Below are 18,937 nucleotides of genomic sequence, written 5' to 3' on the forward strand. Positions count from 1 at the left end.
CTTCTTGATAATCTCCTCACAGATCCTGGAATATTTTTTCCAGACTCCTTTTCTTGCTTTTAACAGAAATATATTCACTCCAAATATCTCGATTTTAGTATTAAGAGTAGGAAGCCTGTGCACTCCCATGAAGGTCATTAGTCCAACTGCACTGCTCGCAAGTATTTTTGATTGGAGTTGACATGAGAGTGGTAGACACATTACAGTCTTAAAAGACAATAAAGAATGTAATCCCTGAGCACCATCTGCTCTTGGGATGTTCGGTTATAGCAGAGAGAGAGTGTTGAGGTAATGTAATCAGTTGTTATCAACACGAAGAAAATTCATATTGCTAAGTCAATCACTTCCCACGGTTAAGCTGAACAGTTCTAGCTAAATCTTGTATATCAGTGTAATACAGCATTTTCCCTGGAACCCCCGATATTACCAAATATTATCATTCTTCTTCTCTGACCCCTTTTTAACAGTAAATGTCAAAAATCCATACAGTTGACAACAATGCCCTGGTAGATGCAGAATTAACAGTGATACTGTAAGGGACTGGAAAAGCCTAAGCCATTTCACAAAGGGACTGAATTGAAGAGATAACGTATTTTCAAATATAACTGAGGCCAGAATACAGATGCTCACCTTCTACAACTTCAACTATTGCCAGTACTCAGATGTGAGCAGAAAGGACCATTATTAAATTTACCTCTAAAGGATTCTAAAAACCCTTCAGACTTGGTCAGCCATTAGGTGTTCAGCATTCAGATTTTTTTTTTTTTGGTAGTAGATAATAATTTATCACCCACTATCACACAATTTTTACTGTTATTTACATTCAGTTTAGGTTTAATAATATTGATTTTTACCTGCTATATTTTTAATTGTATGCAGTAAAATATTTTCTTTTCAGAGGAGGCTCTGTCACAGAGTACCGACTTCCGATATCTGTTAGTTTCCCTGCTGAACTTTCTGTAACTCAGACAGGGAGTGAAAAAAATCCCATACCCCCAAACTAGCACTGAAATCCATTTAATACTCAAAGAGAAAAGTTCTTACTACAGCACTCTGGTGAAATTCATCTCAATCAAGCCAGTAAGATGCTTTAAGAAATACAGTGTCACTTAGTAGGTAGAATAGAATCCCAGAATTTGAGAGATGTGGGCTAATACAATAAAGCTGAACAAAGAGTTATAATGCAGCAATAATTCAAGGGTGATGCATAGGCACTCTGCAGCAGACATCACCCCAGTAGATTCCAATATTACACAGATGGGGCCACTTTGGTCATTGGTACAAGAGAATAAAGAGGAAACACTGTGAGACTGAAGAGGAATATGATTCTATGAATTGATTAAGCCAGAATTACTAGGCATTGATGAATCAATGCTTTGTAGCATACAACTGTAACTGCTGGGGGAAGACAAATCCTGGAAAAAGTCTTCAAGGCAGCAGTGGCTGCTTTAGTTAAAGCTAGAACATTTTATACAAAACTAAACCGAAAAATTAGGATAACATGATGTGCTATGAAAAGACAGTTGATAGGATCCAAGAAAAATCCAGAGAGAAAAAAAAAAAAAGGAAAGAAGAAGAAACAAGATTAGAAAAAAAGTAAGATCTTGCTGTAGGGTAACTAAATAGTATGGGGGCTGGCCTTTTACAAGGCAAGTCACATAAAGTGTTCATAATTATTCCTCTAAGTCCCCTTAGTTCTTCATGTCTAATGGCTGACCTTGAAATTCAAAACATTTCATTACCCCTTCCAGGTGTTAGATGGTAGACAAATATTTTAAACCACAGTAATATTCATAAAAATACTAAAAAATCAATCCATAAAGTGCCAGTCTATGAGACCATCATACAGACAAGCATTTGAATATTTTTTCTTTTGTAAACTACAAAAATATGGCACCCTGTAGAAATATAAAGCTTATTAAATTATGCACAAAGTATTTAAAATTTTGACCAAATTTGGAATCCATATTAACAGTATTTTAAAATACTTTTGCCTTTTTTTTTTTTTTTCCTGGTCAAAAATTTATTCACAAAAGCTTGGGAATTCTTTAGCTTGCTACAAAATCCCCATATAGCATCAAAGTCCTACCTGGAAAAAAACCCAAACAAAACTAGAATGAACACACACATGTACACACTCCAGCTTTGTTCTGTTCAGTGACAGAATAAAGATAAATGAACACACAGCAAGTGAAAATACTGCTGTGGTCTTCCTCAGCTTACCGCTGTCGTCAAAACAGCAGAAAGTTTTACCAGCTTCTTATTGATCCCAGTTTAAGCATCAGCTTCTGATAAGCAAATGTCAAAGAGAAACATTATATGTTTTATTGTTGACCATTTAATATAAAGCAGAAGAATTGTTTTACAGTACACAAAATTATTAATACTACATTGCACACAAACCCCTGAAGTATCAGACCACTGCAGAAAGAAGTTTGTTAAGGCTGAGGATGAAAAGATGGATTAAGATTTCAAAGGAAAGAAAAGTAATTAAGATGTTTGGGAGAAAAAAAAACAACTCTAAGAAAATTAGCTTTGTAGCTAACTTTGTAGCTAAAAACACTTCTTGTGGTTTCCATAAAGCAGCAAAATAGATATTAACATATTAACAAGAGCACATCACAACAGCTAGGGGCAACAACAGAGAGCAGGAACCTCATTGGAAGAGTTTTATTTAGGGTCAAGGTTCTCCTAGATGATCATTCATCAGCTGCTGTAGTAACTAATTAAAAATCTGGACATATACTGAAAAAATCTGAGAGCAGAACTGTTGACACTTACCAAGCACAACATATTGATTCAGAATCAAACTGGATGACTTCAGAATTTAGAAATACCTAAGTAATCCAATTAGACTCCTTACATTGTCTTCTCTTCCAGACACCATTAAGATGTGAATTTAAAAAGAGTTTTGTGATTATCATATCCTGCTATAGAGTATTACTTGTTTCTTAAGAATTATGAGCAGATAAAAATCTCACTTAGTAATGATTATTCTTTTTCTCTTTTTTTCACAATGATAATTTGGTATTTTCCTTTCCTTTCTGAAAGATAAGTATTTTTTCTAAAGCAGTTACCTACAAGCTAACAGATTGACCTATGAATTTGTTGTTATCTGTTTGTCCAAGCAAAGGTTGTAGGATGAGAGTTACTAAAAAAATATATTTTACATAATCTTCATTATACAGAAGTAATCCATAAGTATTAGATATCATCCTCTGCAAAAAAGTTCACAAAAATCCACATAATTCCAAACTGTTCATAAAGCTGATGCAGGTTGTACTTTTAACTGATGCTAAATAAACTGTTTAAAAGGATTTGACTGTTTCAAAAGCTAATTATTATTTCTAAGATACTATATAAGCTTTGTATATTTCATACTACACATTTGCAGATGCTGGAATAGAACAAATTTACAAAGAATTTAGCTGTTATGAGAAAATCCACCTAAAAGTTTCCTTTAGTAACAGTGAGAAACAAGATAGCAAGTAAATCTTTCCCAGGTCAGAATGTTACTGACAGATATGAATTAATTTTGGATCTCCGATATTCAGTAAAACACAGAAATCCTGTGGTAAACAGGAAGCAACACCACTTCATAGCCATGAATTACCATGAAATAAACCTGATTTTTTTGACCTGTAGCTTTTTGAAGGTCATATTTACAGAGGCCCACAACATTAGACATGATAAGAATGATTAAATTATCATTAGTCCAGCTGGATTTGCTCAGGCAAGAATAAAAACATAGACTATAAGTCTTATTTTAAGAACAGAATCCTCAAAGTTTCTTACCTAAGAAGGAAACTAAGGCAGTTAAACTACCAACATAGCAACTATTTTTTTCTGAGAAGTAATTGAAATGTGAGACTAAAGCTCTGGAAGCAAAAGCTCCTTTCTTCAAGGGTTTCTGTGAAGGATTCAGATTCCCAGAGAAGGGTTTAATTAAGACTTTGCCACTGCTAATATTTTTGACATTGTAGTCTTTTTGTCCAGCTGAATGGCTGGCTTTTTCATAGAAAGTCATAAAAAGGAGGTATTTATCAAAGAACAAGAAGCTGCATGTTTGTGAATTTAGTATTTTAAGTACTAAATATATGTTTAAATACTAAATATCTGTTTAAATGCCTTCCTTTACAACTGCAGCCTTTTTGTAACTGAATTTATGCACCAAAAATATGTATAGGAAAAGGAGACATTACATTTCCAAATTCCAAAGTTATCCTCCATAAGAGGCACATTCACTAAGCATTTTCTCCACTGAGCCATGGCAAGTCAGATCTGCTCCTTACACATATGAGGGGGGTACAAAACGAATTGGATAACTCATTCTTGAAGTTCCTGCAAAATTCAAGGAACTGGCCCCCTGAAAAAAACTCAGAGGTTGAAGGTGTATACCCTGAACTTCCCATTAAACTTTACAAACATAGATACAAACCAAACCAAGTAACATTGGCATAGAGAACTGCAGCAACAAACCTCAGCAAAGTTTCCAGTCCTGTACTTTCTCTCACATCTATTGCAGTGTCTCCATCTAGGAGCAGATCTTCATGCCTGGTCACTCTGTCTGCATCTGTAAAACTGTTCAGGTGATACTCTTTGGAACTCAAGCCAACTAGCACAGCAGTGCTCATATGCATGTGGTTATTCTCTCTTGTTCCCAAAACAAGGCAGTACCTTCCAAACGCTACTGGCTTGTGCTGAAACTGAACTGTGCCCAGACACATCTGCAAGAATGACACCCAGCTCCCCCTAAAACTGAGTTTGGAACCATGCTAACTAATTATCTGCAGAGCCTCGGTATGGCAATATTTATGTTAATTAAGGGCCTTACTAATACGGTTGTTACTATTACCATAATACTGTGTTCCACCCCAGTGCAGAGATGAGGATGTAACCGTGTTTTGCAAAGAACTAAATGAGCCTCAAAGTACCCATTCAGAGAAGGAAGAGGGTTTTACACAATTTACAAACTAGGAGACTGTGAGATCAAAGGCTGCACAATATACTTCTATTCAAGTATATGGTAGTAAAGAGTCAAAGATAAGGGATGGGATTCCTGATTCTTATTGCTCACATTTAGCTGCTGGACCACTTTCTATGATGCTAAATTATTCATAATTTCTCACAGGGAAGGCAGGCATGCACCCAAAAGAAAAGCTGTGTGCAAGAAAAAGAGTTATCTAAGTAGTCACACACTCTTTCAAAAGAGTTAGCTAACTGACAAAAATATGCTGCTGTAACACATTTTCATGTGTAGGCAGCAATTCTTCTCCACATCCTAGGGCTGGAATCCTGTGTGGGGAAAACTGAACCGCTTGGTGTGTGTAAAAGACAGGCCCCATTAACTCTTGGACATCTTCTCATTTCTTGGTCATAAATCCTATTACCTTGTATTACAAACTGCCATAAAACTCACAGATAAAAGATAATTTATGCTCAGTGTACAGAAGCTAATGTTTCTGTACTCCTGAGAAGCACAAAACCAGAAAATGAGAAAGTATGTATGTGAAACCTTAAGCCATTCATATTGAGCATGGCTAGCATGATAAACACAACTCTAAGGGTCTAATGCTTTTCAGCCAGGGTATAGTCTAATAGTAATTGATATTACCAAAATTTCAAGCATAAAATGCATGAACTGTTGTATAAAATATTCTGCTTATAAAGAGGGATTACTCATTAAAAATTCAGGCTTTCCTTCCTCTCCCACTACAGAAAGAAATATGACCTCTATTCGGTACACAGGTACATTTTTTTTTTTTTTAAATTTCAACCATCACATTAGAAAATGCTTCAGAACAAGCATCACCTCCTGGAATTCTTACAAAGTCTCCCTTTTTCTGACTCCTATCCTAATTAGTGTTCCATGGCACACAAAAAGTAACAACCCTTGGAGTTGGCAAAATCAAAGGCAACTTAATCTTCTATTTGCTTTTTCTCTGAAGCAATTTAAAATCTTCAGGCTTTGCCACTGATTTTAACTGTGTTGGTTATCTGCTCAAAGGAATATTTTGCTTTAGTGAAGACTGAGCAAAAGTGCTCATTTAGGCTGTTATTAGTTTTCCTTTCCCATTCAGACAAGAGAAAATCTTTCACTGTCAACTTATAACTTCTGGACCTACAAATTAGGTTCTCATTTCTTGGGCCCTTCCAGAGGGGCACCTCATTTCATGCCTGCTTTTTTTAAAAAAAAAAATACTTGCTTAGTAATTTGACATATATTGGAATTCATTTATCTAAACTTAGATACCTACAGCGTATATAGTTAGATCTCAGCCTCCCACCCATTTCTCCATAGAGACCATGGAGACAGATATTTATGGGGTGTAATTATTCCCATCTTTTTTTTTCCATTTTCGTTGGAGGAGCTCATCCTTAAAGGTCAGAAATGAACATTAGAGAGTTTACTTCCTTGTAGTTTTCTTCACTTTCCATGCCAAAACATTTTTATCTATATATTTCAGAAACTCGCACTGTCTGTCCATCTATTTCCCAAGAAATGCCTCAATACTCAAAGTGCCCATTACTCTGACATTCAGTACTTGGATAATTTTACTGGCTGATGAAAAAAGGCTTTGTTTACCTGGTCCCCCTTGCTTGGTTGTCTGCAGTGGATCCCAAATCAGACATTGTCCTTGCTGTCTTCCTCCTATCACCCTGAAGACTTTCGAGAAGTCTATAATCATGTTTCCTACAGCATGTGGACCCTTTACAAGTGTGTTAAATACTAATATATTTCTTCTGCTGTAACCCTATATATCAACACTGTAATAATGTGAAATCACTCTCTTTCAAAGCAATTACTTAATAGATTTTATGGTGTACTTACATACGTACTCACACCATCCTCCTCTTAGTTTCTGCATTAGTAATTAAAAATTCAGCACCTTGACTTGTTACTCCCCTTTGTATCCTTCCTAGGGCTGTTATGGGATTACCAGTTTATCTGCTGTATCCAAGTATTTTAGACTCTGCCTAGGTACACATGATAGACAACCACACTCCTGATATTGTGAACAGAGGGCTAATGTTCTTTTGAAGCAAAACCATAATTATATTTTGCTCATATATATTATCCCAAAATCCAATACAGATCAGATTCTTCTTCCCCAAGAAAGGTTTCAGATCTACATTTTATAGAAAAAGAAACATGCTCTTAACTTTATAGTTTGCATTAGCATTTGAATTTCAAAACCTTGCTTCATTTGTTGCAGTTTCCAGAGACTTGCATTTTGAAAAGTCAGTGGTCTCCCACTGTGTTAAACTCCCTCCTACCTTGATTTTAAATTACAAAGGGGAGAGGAGGGAAAAGAGAGAATGTCATGATTGTGGCTGTTTGCAAGAGAAAAATACCAGGCTGAACTTCATACAAAAAAAAAAAAGCACTTCCAAGCTTAGGATCCTTGTATTTTTCTGTGTATAAACTACTCACTTGATTTTTATCTAAACTATGTTATTATCTGGAGGTACCACGACAGTTGACTGAAGATGCTGACAGTGACAGGTTTAAACAACAATCAAAAGCAATTTTGTGTCAAAATTAGCACAGAGATTGTTTAAATGGCCTGCCCCCATATCTGCCCTTTATTTCTGTACACCACAAACAGCCTGAAGTTACAGAAGTCAGTTACTGGCAATACAAACTGACAGGCAGGTACGGCAGAAAAAAAATTATATCCTGTAGAACTCTCCCCATCTACAAAAAATATTACGTGCTTCTTGTACGGCATTATTAAAAACAGAACAAAGAAGTTTTCAGCAAACAGAAGCAATTAACAACCTCCCATTTCTATTTAAAATGCACAGATTGTGATTTTTTTCAAGTTATAAAGGGTTTAATTATTCATGGAAGGTTCTTGTGAAAGCAATCTTAGGCATGGCATTTTAAAGCTACTTACGGAAAAGACGAATTAAAATAATTAAAAGTCTTTCCAGTCCGAGCAAGAGCTTTGTAAGCTAAACTAGGAATTCTCCATCTTATCTTCGACATGTTCTTAAAAATATACTAAAATAAATTTAGAGTGGTTGGTGAAGTACTGCAATCACAAATCAATCACAAGAAGTTTCTCCTCACTTTCAGATTTTAACCAAAGTTATCGTTTAGCCCTCTTTCCCCCTCATTCCTGCCTCTATCCATTTAGCTGTGTAACTAATGATCAGAGTAATTCCTCATCACACTGACAAAAGACCTCCTGTGCCTACTATCTTTCCTGCAGACACAGTGCTTCAAACTGTTAATAGAGTATCTGCCCCTGTGGCTTTAAATCTATAAACTCATAGAACCTCATTAATGCTTTTCTCGAATTACAATGAAACACACCTGGTGCAAGGTTTAGTCTGTGAATGTTATTTATTTTAATGAAATAAGCTTTCCAAGAGAAATTGGGAAAATTAGGTAAGCTTCTAGAAACCTCGACAACAGGAAAAGATATTTCCAAACAAATAAATGAATCACTATTAGAGAACAGTGTTTGATGTTTAGATTTGCCTTTAATTTAAATCTTAGAAGCAGAAGATCAGCAAGATCTTTTGCGTGTGTTGTTTTATGAATCAATAAATGCAGTAACAGACCTGAAAAACCACAAAAATAACACATCTTAAAGAAATTCTCTTGCTGATGCTATATGGATTCCCATCATGATGAACTGCACCACTGGGACTGCATAAGAGCTCTGCCTGATGTTTATGTCAGGAATTCCCTCATATCATCCTCTTGTGTCTTTCTTTTATTCTTCTTATTGCAGACATCCTTATTGCTACTCAACATGCAAAAGGGCTATGTGCTAAATTTAAACTTACTGGAACGGAATTTAAAGGGTTAATTTTACTTTTTTCCCCATTTATAATCAAAATCCTATATTTACCCAAATTCAGTTTTCATAGTTTCTGTTTTTCTTCTTTCTCTGCTTTAAAAAAAAACTATTCTGAACAAATTCAACAAAATCTTTTCCAAGGCAGGAATGCAGATCCCATCATTTGCTGTTCATTTGTCTGCAATGTATATTATTAGGCCCTGACCCTACAGAACAGAATTGAAAAAATGAGCACCTAACGGTGCAAGACCTATGGTGTCAGGGTGGGCGGAAGGTCAATTTTATTATGAAGTAACTTTTCACAACACTTACAGGTTGAAGCAGGTAAATCAGTGAGCACTCCTGGATAACTATGACTGGAAAGGGAGTGATATTTGTTGCATGAAAAAGCGTTTCCACTGATGCCATTGTTTGGTCAAAGCGTCCTCCAAGTCCGCCCAAAGTCACAATCACATCAATCTAAAAGATAAAACAAAAACAGTCACCGAGAAAACTCTCAGGAATGATCTCTAGACCCTGAAAATCCACAATAAAATCACTTTGGGAAAAAAAAAAGAAAAAATAACTACTGACTATAGAAAAGAGAATGTCAAATACAGTTATTTACTCCCATTACCAATAAATACCATTATGTGATTTTGAGGCTGAGTAAATTCACATGTGGTACTTTTTAAAAGGATGCAACCATTCTCCATAAAATACAGGTCAGTCTTCGAAGGTATTTATCTGTCTGCCCTAAATATATGGAGCCTAAGATCTATCACTCCATATCTAAGCTCCTCAGGTAAGTGTGGTATATCTGAGCCATAGTATTTCCAGTTCTTCACATCATTTCAATATTATCCTCACGGTTTATAGAGCAAATAAAGGAAATTTCAGGTTAGGGCCATTATATGTCATTCTCATTCCTGTCACGCAGCATTTCAGTGTACAAGCAATACCCCTGAAAGGCTGGCTCTGCCCAAGATTAGAAGTACTGCTGAATAGGAAGTTCCACCCTAAGCAACTGGGACATCATCTCTGTCAGGGACAGAGACAGGCACAGGAGCGCTCTCCTGTCCCAGTCCCAGATACACAGAAAGTGCTATCTGACTGTTTGCAGTAGGCCATGGTGTTGGACTGCTCCTGCTCAGTTCCCTCACACAAATGTTCTAGACTTTGAATACTTTATTTCCTATAATCAGAAAGGGAGTATTTAAAAGCCTTGGTTAAGAGCTTTCAGGTTCTCAGACCTCATTGAATGCAAAGTATTATTATTATTACTTCCATAATGTTGATCAGTTTTGTTCATTAATTGTATTTTAAAAAGCTACCACTAAGTCATATCTAGGGCCCTAACACATTGCAGCTTTAAAGTCTTTAGAAGCTGCCTTGACATTGGCCATCTGGTGAAGTTTTCAACTTTATAGAGCTTAAGTCTATGGCTGCTGTGATTACATGAAATTTTACTCAACCCAGGAGCCACATAATGGTGCCCTGTGAATCTGGAATGATGTATTAATAGCATCAGCTTCTATTTTTATTACCAGGTCTAGGGCTTTATGATTCTGTTGAATATTCTTTTGCATGAAAATTGTCTTTTCCTTCCTTGAAGAAATATACCATTTTTCTCACCACCAGGAAAATACCTGAGAGGCCAGAATGGATCAATATAACACATTATATTAGCAGCAAACACTGAAACAAAAAAACTATCCTTGTACTGCTGACAGCATGTATTTTCTGTGCAGATTACAGATCACATAGACCTAACATACCACCAATAGAATATGAATTGTAGCAAAACCTATTCTTAAACAGAAGATAAAACAGCAAAAAGTAAAAAGCATGTGTTCCCAGCTAAGCCACAATACCATAATATATTTTCCCTTTTATTGATTCCACCGTAGAAGCAAACTGCTTTTGTTTGATTGGTGACGACTGTGAGTTAAAAGGGCGGATCAATTCTCTGAAGATAAAACTATTAATAAGACCCATCAACACCAGTTCCCTACCAGACAATCAGCAGCAAAATTCTCCCATCTTCCCCCAGTAGAAGCCATTAGGGAAATCTGCTACACTAACCTGGAACCACAGTGAAGTTAAGGTGTCTGGCAAAGGATCAGGATCCACATGTATGTTGTTTTTCTTCTGAGCAATGGGACTGAAGCTTAAATATTAGCCTAGCCTCATCTAGAAGAAACTGAGCACCTCTCTATAGTTTCTTGGTGTATATGTCTCATCATACATGAACTTGTTTGTTTTGGCTTTGATGTTTTGTACAGTTTGAAAGGTAAGAATGAAGGAAACACAGACTCCCTTTGACTTGGAATTAAAATGATGCAGTAACATTCTGAATGTGTCTTCTTTCTCTTGTAAAACTGCCAGTATGTCAGAAAAATTCTGCTCTGTTATTCACACCCATGTACTTGCCATGAAGTACAGGACATATCTCAAGCAATGAAGTGCTCAGTGACTGCAGCTTTCTGTGGTAGAGATAGCCAGAGCCATGCAAGCTGAAGAAAAACATAACAAAAAAATACTTCTGTATTTTCTAGTATGACAGAAGTGATCCCAAAGTCCTGCTCCTTATTCAATGGCAACAGTGCAGTCTTGTGGATTGCTTCCCAAAAAGTAAGAAAATAAAACCAATCTAGCATGGAGTAGATACATTGAAAAGGCATTCATAAACCAGAGGTTTGGGGTTGAGGTATTTTGGGAGAAGGTTAATAAAGATATCTGAAAAGGAAACGTAGCTACTACTTAGGATACTTGCATGGATTGTGAAAACGAAAAACACAAGTATGTGACAGGTATGCAAGCAAACCCAGCTGGAGTACGAGAGCAGCAGACTGAGAGAAAAGCTAGAATTCTGCACTCCTGCCTTTCACTGGATAATCTTGCAGAGGCGACAGGCATACAGACATTTAGGACTTTCAGAGCCTTTATTTGAAGGTCTAGGTATACACACTTTGTTTATTTAACAAAAACACAGAGAGACTAAGTGCAACAAAAGTCTCAAGAGCTTTTCCATCCTAAAGTTAACATCTCTGTTAAAAAAACCACACAAGCCAAGAATTACAAACTAACAAAACAATCCATTCCTTCCCTGCAATCACTACTCCTCTCACTCTGTCAAGCACTTAAGAAAATGGATGCACCAGGAAAGCACATACACGACTCTTGGTCATTCTACAACCTAAGACAAAGTGAATACCAATGCACAAGACACATATATTCCCACACTACAGAGACAAAAGGTCATTCATTTTTCTACTATGATTTCCTGTATAACACAGGTCTCAGAATTAATACCATTACTGCTAATGAGCCCAGCAGGTAACATTCGACTAACACACTGTACTTCAATTGAAATGTCCATGCTTCACTTAAATGTCCCATCACCAGTCCCTTTACACAATTTGTTTTCACACAGTGCTATTCATTTCCTGAAAAAAGGATATAAAATCGTAAATAACTACAAAGAACAGCTTAGATCATTGCAGGCACATTCTCTTGGACTATCTATAACCTGACTTAAATGTAATGCACAGCATCTTTAAAGACTATGAAGGTTTAATTTAGAAAGAGTTGAAGATCTAAGGGTATGACCCAGTCATATTTAAATGATACAGCTATATGTTATTATCTCTTAAAAAAGTTTTAGAAGTCACTACCAAACACCAGAGCAGTTAATGGGAGAAGGGAAGCATAAAGGAAGACTTTGTGCTTGCATTGCAGGGAGGTATTTCTTCCTTCTTACCCAAGCTGTAATTTAGAGGGTACAGTAACCAAGGGGAGCTGAGGCTTCCACCACATCAGAATGAAATTGCTCAGATTCCTGCTTCCATTCTCACAGAGACTATTGAAATGGACAACCTGCTGTAACCTTTGCAGGCTTGCTGAATACGGTCTGTTAAAACTGGTCCAGCTGACATTCCTGTTTCTGGCATGAATAGGTTAAACACAAAGAATATTTTCACTGTATGACTGAGGAACATGTATCTAAGGATATAGGAAGCTGGGAACTGCCCGGAGTGGGTGAAAAGTGTGTAATATCATTTGTTGTAATGTCAGCATCGCCATGACATACAAGAGTGAAGTCCAAGGCTCAAACTGACAGCAAAGGATGCCCACTCTTTTCAAAACCATGCTCATTATCTCTGATAAGAAATACTCTCCCCAGGGAGAGGACAAACAACTCAGAGGACTTTTTTCCATATGATCTCACTTTCAGTCAGAAAACTTGCAAACAAACATGCTTAGGGTTTGGAGAAGTGGGTAGGTGAAAGGAAACACATTTACTGAAACAGCACTGAAAGAACTGCAAAAAAGACCTCCCCTGAAGGAAAAAGGGAAGATGTTGTAAAAGCTCTAAAGTCATGATTAAATTCCTGCCCTCTGAGACCATGGAGACTGTCCACTGCTAATATCCAAGACATTACTATGCCAATTACAGGTCAGAAGTCAGATAGCTTCCTTTATCACCTCACTTCACTGAAATCTTTACATCTTCCACAGCCTTTCTTTATTTTCTGTCATTCATAAGCCTACTCCTTTAATTTTTGAAGGAATATGACATAGACGATAAAATTATTGTAGTAACATGCATGTACATTGGAAGCATGTTTTATGATGAAATATCTATATATTGAAGTATATCATATGTTGAAAAACAATCAAGTAGTAATGTGAATACTAAATTTAATATTGCTTTATTGCTTCATCACTTCAATTTTGACCAGTTTACCAGAAAAGCATTTTTTTCTTCATAAGGCAATTTGTCAAATTAGGATGTGGTTTAAAACTCCAGATATATCTTTTCTAGTCTTTGTATCAATACTGAAGACTTTAAAACACAGCAAGCACTTCCCTTGACAACAAATGGGCCAAAGTAGATTTTAGCTCATTTGTCCATAGCTGTATCAGAGCTCTTGTGCTGGCCAGATCACAGTCATTTTTTTATATCATCCTCAGAATTGCAGTGTAAATTTACTGAACTATTAAAATCCTATTACCCAATGTTGAATATATAGCAAGTTATTATACATTTTCATTGATTCTACTAGCTCTCTAGCTCAGTGTCTTACATGAAGGTATGGCATTCATTTCCTATAGGAATGATAAGCTGAACCACACAGCAGCATCTGAACTTTGCTCAGGTAGAATCCCCTTTACTCTAGCCAGAATTTGTTGTTTCAGACATCTGACTCTTCACGGGAACAAGAGCTCTCAGCCAAAGGCTGCCATCCTGTCTGGGTACCTTCAATCAGCTCCATCCTCACCTCATTGACTCCACTTATCTTTATATTATATTGTTCCAGTTCCTTCACAAAGCATTTCTTGCTTCTTACCTTCATTTTCTTACATTCCTATCCAAGTGCTTTCTCTATTTATAACCCTTTTTATTTCAAATAAGAGGTTAATTCTTTCTGCTAATGACAGTAAGTATGCAAACAGATTGCATTTGTCTGCTTAAAGCAAGTAACATGTATGACGGTAAGATGGAAATGAGAAAGATAATCTCAAAATCCAGTAACAGATCTGAGTAGCTGGAAACATTTTAAACCTCGTTTTACTACTGACTTGTATTTACATCTTTGGTCAAATGACCTTATTTCATTTCAGTGCTTTGGCTTTGCTCTTTCTTGCAGGTAAATGGAATGTTTGAGAGTCTATATAACATCATCTGGCATTAATTTTGTGGAACATAAACTTCATAACCATTGTCTTAATTCTTTCTTACTTAAAGAAACCTAATCTAAAAAAAATCTACAGAAACTGCTGGACTCCAAGCAATCTGAATTTGACTGATTGTTTTTTTGCTGAATATTCGTGTTATGACCTTGATCAAACAGTACTCACTGTGTCTCAGATGGAGTAAGGACACAAATAATTCCCACTCTGCTATTGCTGGTCAGCTGGAGAAAGCTCTACAATTCCTTCTGCATGTGAGATCAGGGTCACTGGAATTCCTTATTGCCTCACATTTTCTGGGTGAAAGGCCTGTCCCCACTCCAGACTGTTACCATGCTGTTGTGAGTAAGTAAAAGTGCACTAAAACTCTTAAAGCAATTTATTCATTGAGGCTTTGTAGGAAAGTGTGTACTGGTTTTGACCCAGACACATTTATTCTGTGCATGAATAAGGATTCCAGGACTATCAATCACGTGTCTGCTGAAAAATCATAAAATCTCCTCATCTTTTAAAGCAGTATGAAAAGACATTCACGAGCATCAGGCTAATCTTTCTGTTCCCATAACTGAACCACTGTTATCCACAGTTCTCACTGTGGTATCGCCCCCAAGGAAGCACAAACCCAATAACCAAACTATCATATCCCTAATAAAGGAAGTCCTGGATTTGTATTAGCAGCAATGCAGGAGGCCCTAAAAAGATTATGCTGAAATGGTCTAGCAACCCTCTTTAATGATCTGTGAACACTGTGTTGGGCACATGGTGTGGCTTTAATAATTTTGTATACTGCCTCCAAGAGTTAAAAAAAAGAAACACAAACTATCTAAAACCTCTCATCAATGAACAACTCAAGGAAGAAAAAAAATTATTCCATCCTCTTCAAGAGAATCTATTAATTGTGAGTTTTGTATTTTATATTTCACTTAACCCTGGCCGTCAATCTTTACTGTAGTAGCCTTTCTTCCTCTCCCTCCAATACATTTCCATGTTGTCACAAGATCAGCGGGTCAACAGAAGTACAACATGCTGGCTCCCAGCCAGCAGGGCCCCCACCCCACTGTGCTCATGCCTGTCATTCCATACCCTTCAACTAGAGCCAGTCTGCAGCCTGTGCTAAGGGTTGGCAGGTGGGAAGGGCACTGCATAAGGAAGAGGCTCTTTGCCGCAAAGAGTCTCCCTAAAAGCCTCCCCAAGGGATACAGGTCATGATCCAGACCAGGGAGCCTTGCCTGGTCTGTGGCTCCTGCTGCAGCCTGCTGGCAGATAGACAATCTTGTACAGGAAGGTCCCTGGCTACTCAGGACCTGATAGATCGGACAATGTTCTGCCTGCCAGCCCACAAACAGGATATATATCCTATATCAATAAGAGTGTGTGTGCCTTCGCAAATCTCCTTGGGCCCTGACAATTTCCTGTGACGTCCCTTACAGTTCTGTGGTGGGTTGACCTCGACTGGCTGTCAGGCACCCACACAGCTGCTCTCTCACTTCCCCTCCTCAACAGGACAGGGGGAGAAAATGAGATGAGAAAACTCATGGGTCAGGACAAGGACAGGGAGATTGCTAATTACCAATTACATCACAGGCAAAACAGATTTAACTTGGGGAAAATTAATTTAATTTATTGTCAATTAGAAATCAAGTTAGAAAGAGAAAAAAGAAAACTAAACCCACCTTTCCACCACCCCTCTTATTCCCAAGCCCAACTTCACTCCTTCATTCCTGACTCCTCTATTTTCCCCTTTCCCCAAGCAGCATAGGGGAACAGGGGACTGTGGTCAGTTCACACTACCTCCTCTCTGCCACTCCTTCCTTCACATACTCTGCTGCTACAGTGTGGGGACCCCTTCACAGGGTACAGCCCTTCAGGAACAAACTGCTTCTCTGTATGTCCCTCATATACTGTAGCTCCTGCCAGGAGCCTGCCCCTGCCTGGGCTTGACTTCACAGCCTGCAGCTTCCTTCAGGGCACATCCACCTGCTTTGGCATGTGGCCCTCCGCTGCCTGCAGTGTGGCTATCTGATCTACCATGGTCCTCCACAGGCTGCAGGGCAGACACCTGCTCCGGTAGAGATACCGGCACAGGCTGCAGCTCCCTCAGGAGAGACCCACTTGCTCTGATGGGGCTCTCCAGGGGAACTCAGTGGCCAGGGGCTCTCCAGGGGAACAGAGTGGCCAGAGCCTCTCTTGTCCCTCCTCCTGCTCTTCCCTCAGCACTGGCAAGGACGTTTCTCCCCTGTTTCCTGTCATCCCTCCCTGCCCGGGTTTGAGGGGTCAGCATGGGGCAGCAAGACCTCACCTCATTGACTTCCCTGCAGCCCCTGCCAGCACCTGGGCACACAAAACCCAATACAAGTCCCCACTTCAGGCTAACTAATAACCCTCATCACTTAGCTCCTTACTATTTCTGTTTCTCTAGAAGGTTGGGATGAATAGAAGATGTGTGTCTTGGCCACAAATCTCCCTTTCCTTCCCCACCACACCTTTGTGTGGTTTTGTTTCAGCTCCTGCTCAGATGCTGTTTTGGGACCCTTGGAAAGCCCACAAAGGAAGATAAAAAACCCCTGGGTTATTGCAAGGCAAGGGGGTAGGTTTTCTGTAGACAAGAGTGTCTATATGATATGCTCTGCCAGCAGCCCTCAGGCGCTTACATCCCCCCATGAACATGGAAAGCTGAATTCAACACTATTGAGAGGTGAGACCTTTTCCTGTGACTTCCTAAACCAGGTGGGTCTATTCCTTAAAATTAACTTTCTACCTATTTTTATTTCAATTCTGTCATATTAAGTTTAGGTGTCAAATTTTAAGGAAAGAATAACAGATTTTTAAGGGGAAACATTCCATACAAAATATGGAAAATTTAAAAATCTCAATTTCCATTATATATATAATTTTTTTTTTTATTATTTCATCTGAGTCAGAGGTAATGGCTCAGGCACTTTCGCTGCATATCATAGCATTTAGCAGTGAAGTCTGTATAAAAGACGCCACAAATAAGGAAGAGCTTTGGGAGACCTTAACTCTCCCACAGCAGCATTGCAGAGGACATAATTGCAAGAGGCACTTGTGCCTGGGTAGGGCAAGATGTTAGCTCTGCTGTTTAAAATATTTCAACTCGGGTTCACACAGGTCTGAAGATCTCCTGATAGGTCCCAACAGAACAGTAATATTTTCAGCTGGTCTGAACATTAATCTTCATGACGAACAAGGGGATAATAGCCTATCCTATTACACTCCAGGGACAGATATAAGACCTGAAACTAAAGATGGAAAATTTTTCCTGTGCCTCTCAGGCCTTATTCTGTGAATGGTTCCTCTTTTGAGTGATTTCTCTGAATACCTGGGCTGTACAGAATATTTTTTTTTTGGTAAGGGAAGACAGATTTGCAGAAAGAAGCCTTGAATTTATACATTTGTTTATAAGAGGTTGGATATATTTTTATATTGAAGAAAGTAGGTTATGATTTGGATGCCAATTTTCCTTTTCAGCATAGGTTCAGTATTTATAGCAGGTAATTTACACATAGCCTGAATAATTACAGAATCTATTTTATTTTTCTACACTGTCCTCTAGACTATATAAGTTTAGCTACACACTTAAAAGAAATGAAGCATGATTTCTTAAACTGGAGGCCCTTGTGAAGCTGTAAACATTTTATGTGAACATTTAATTTGAACAAAATATTGAGCTTTAATTGTTCAGTGCTTAATTGTTCAGTAGTTTAAAAGGGAAACTTGCTGAGTTCTTTAGGCAAGTTGAAGAGACCATCCCGTCAGTGAAAAAGTCAAAGTAACAGGTAGGTGATTTAATAACAAGCAGTGTGAGCATCAGAAGTAGCAAAGCCTGCTTTCCAGTGCAGCTCTGCTATGAAGACCTTACTTCTGTTGAGCTTGTACTACTGCCTTCTCTGACAGTGAGAATACTGTAGGGGCGTTTCAAATATTATGAGGCTGCCTCATTTTCACAATATTTGTGAAGAGTTAAATTACTGTAAGCCCCTCTGCCCCTTCTTGAACACCACTGGTGTCAGTGAAGCGGTGCAGAAATAGATGTCAGGGAAAGTCAAAGGATTGCAGAAGACAACAAGGCCTCAGGAATAACAGGCTAAACCATTTCTGCATAGCACCAGCCACACACTTTTACTTTCCAACAGCCTTAATACCTTCCTCTCCCCTCTGCCCCTAATACTCCTTTCTAGGTAAGGAAAAGAAAAAAAAAAGAGGAGGAGCCACCAGATTCAAAAGCTTTGACCACTATTGCAATCTCAGTGTTTCTTTTGGCTATTCAAAGGTCATACAATATTACAAAAAGAGGGAAAATGTCATGCGAAAAAAAGAATCCCAAACTGGTAAGGAAGCATTCTTATATGCACTACTGAGGTTAAATAAGTTTCCTTGAAGAGGATAAAAACAGAAGAGAAGGTAATTTGTTGATTGATTCATCT

General features: G+C 37.9%; 1 protein-coding gene across 9 annotated transcripts in view; it reads right to left on the reverse strand.

Annotated features, from left to right (window-relative positions):
• TPK1 (thiamin pyrophosphokinase 1) overlaps positions 1 to 18,937 on the reverse strand; it is a 300,110-nt gene that overhangs the window by 99,346 nt on the left and 181,827 nt on the right. For 8 of the 9 annotated variants that reach the window (XM_051768524.1, XM_051768533.1, XM_051768525.1 and 5 more), the window contains one exon: positions 9,129 to 9,275. The exons of the other annotated variant lie outside the window; for it this stretch is intronic. In XM_051768524.1, coding sequence (XP_051624484.1) covers positions 9,129 to 9,275 — 147 coding nt within the window. The remainder of the gene's footprint in view (positions 1 to 9,128; positions 9,276 to 18,937) is intronic. 9 annotated transcript variants of the gene reach the window in all.

The sequence above is a fragment of the Manacus candei genome, unplaced genomic scaffold (assembly GCF_025592945.1).
Source record: "Manacus candei isolate 608988 ecotype Guabito, Panama unplaced genomic scaffold, ASM2559294v1 h1tg000095l, whole genome shotgun sequence".
Lineage (NCBI taxonomy): Eukaryota > Metazoa > Chordata > Aves > Passeriformes > Pipridae > Manacus > Manacus candei.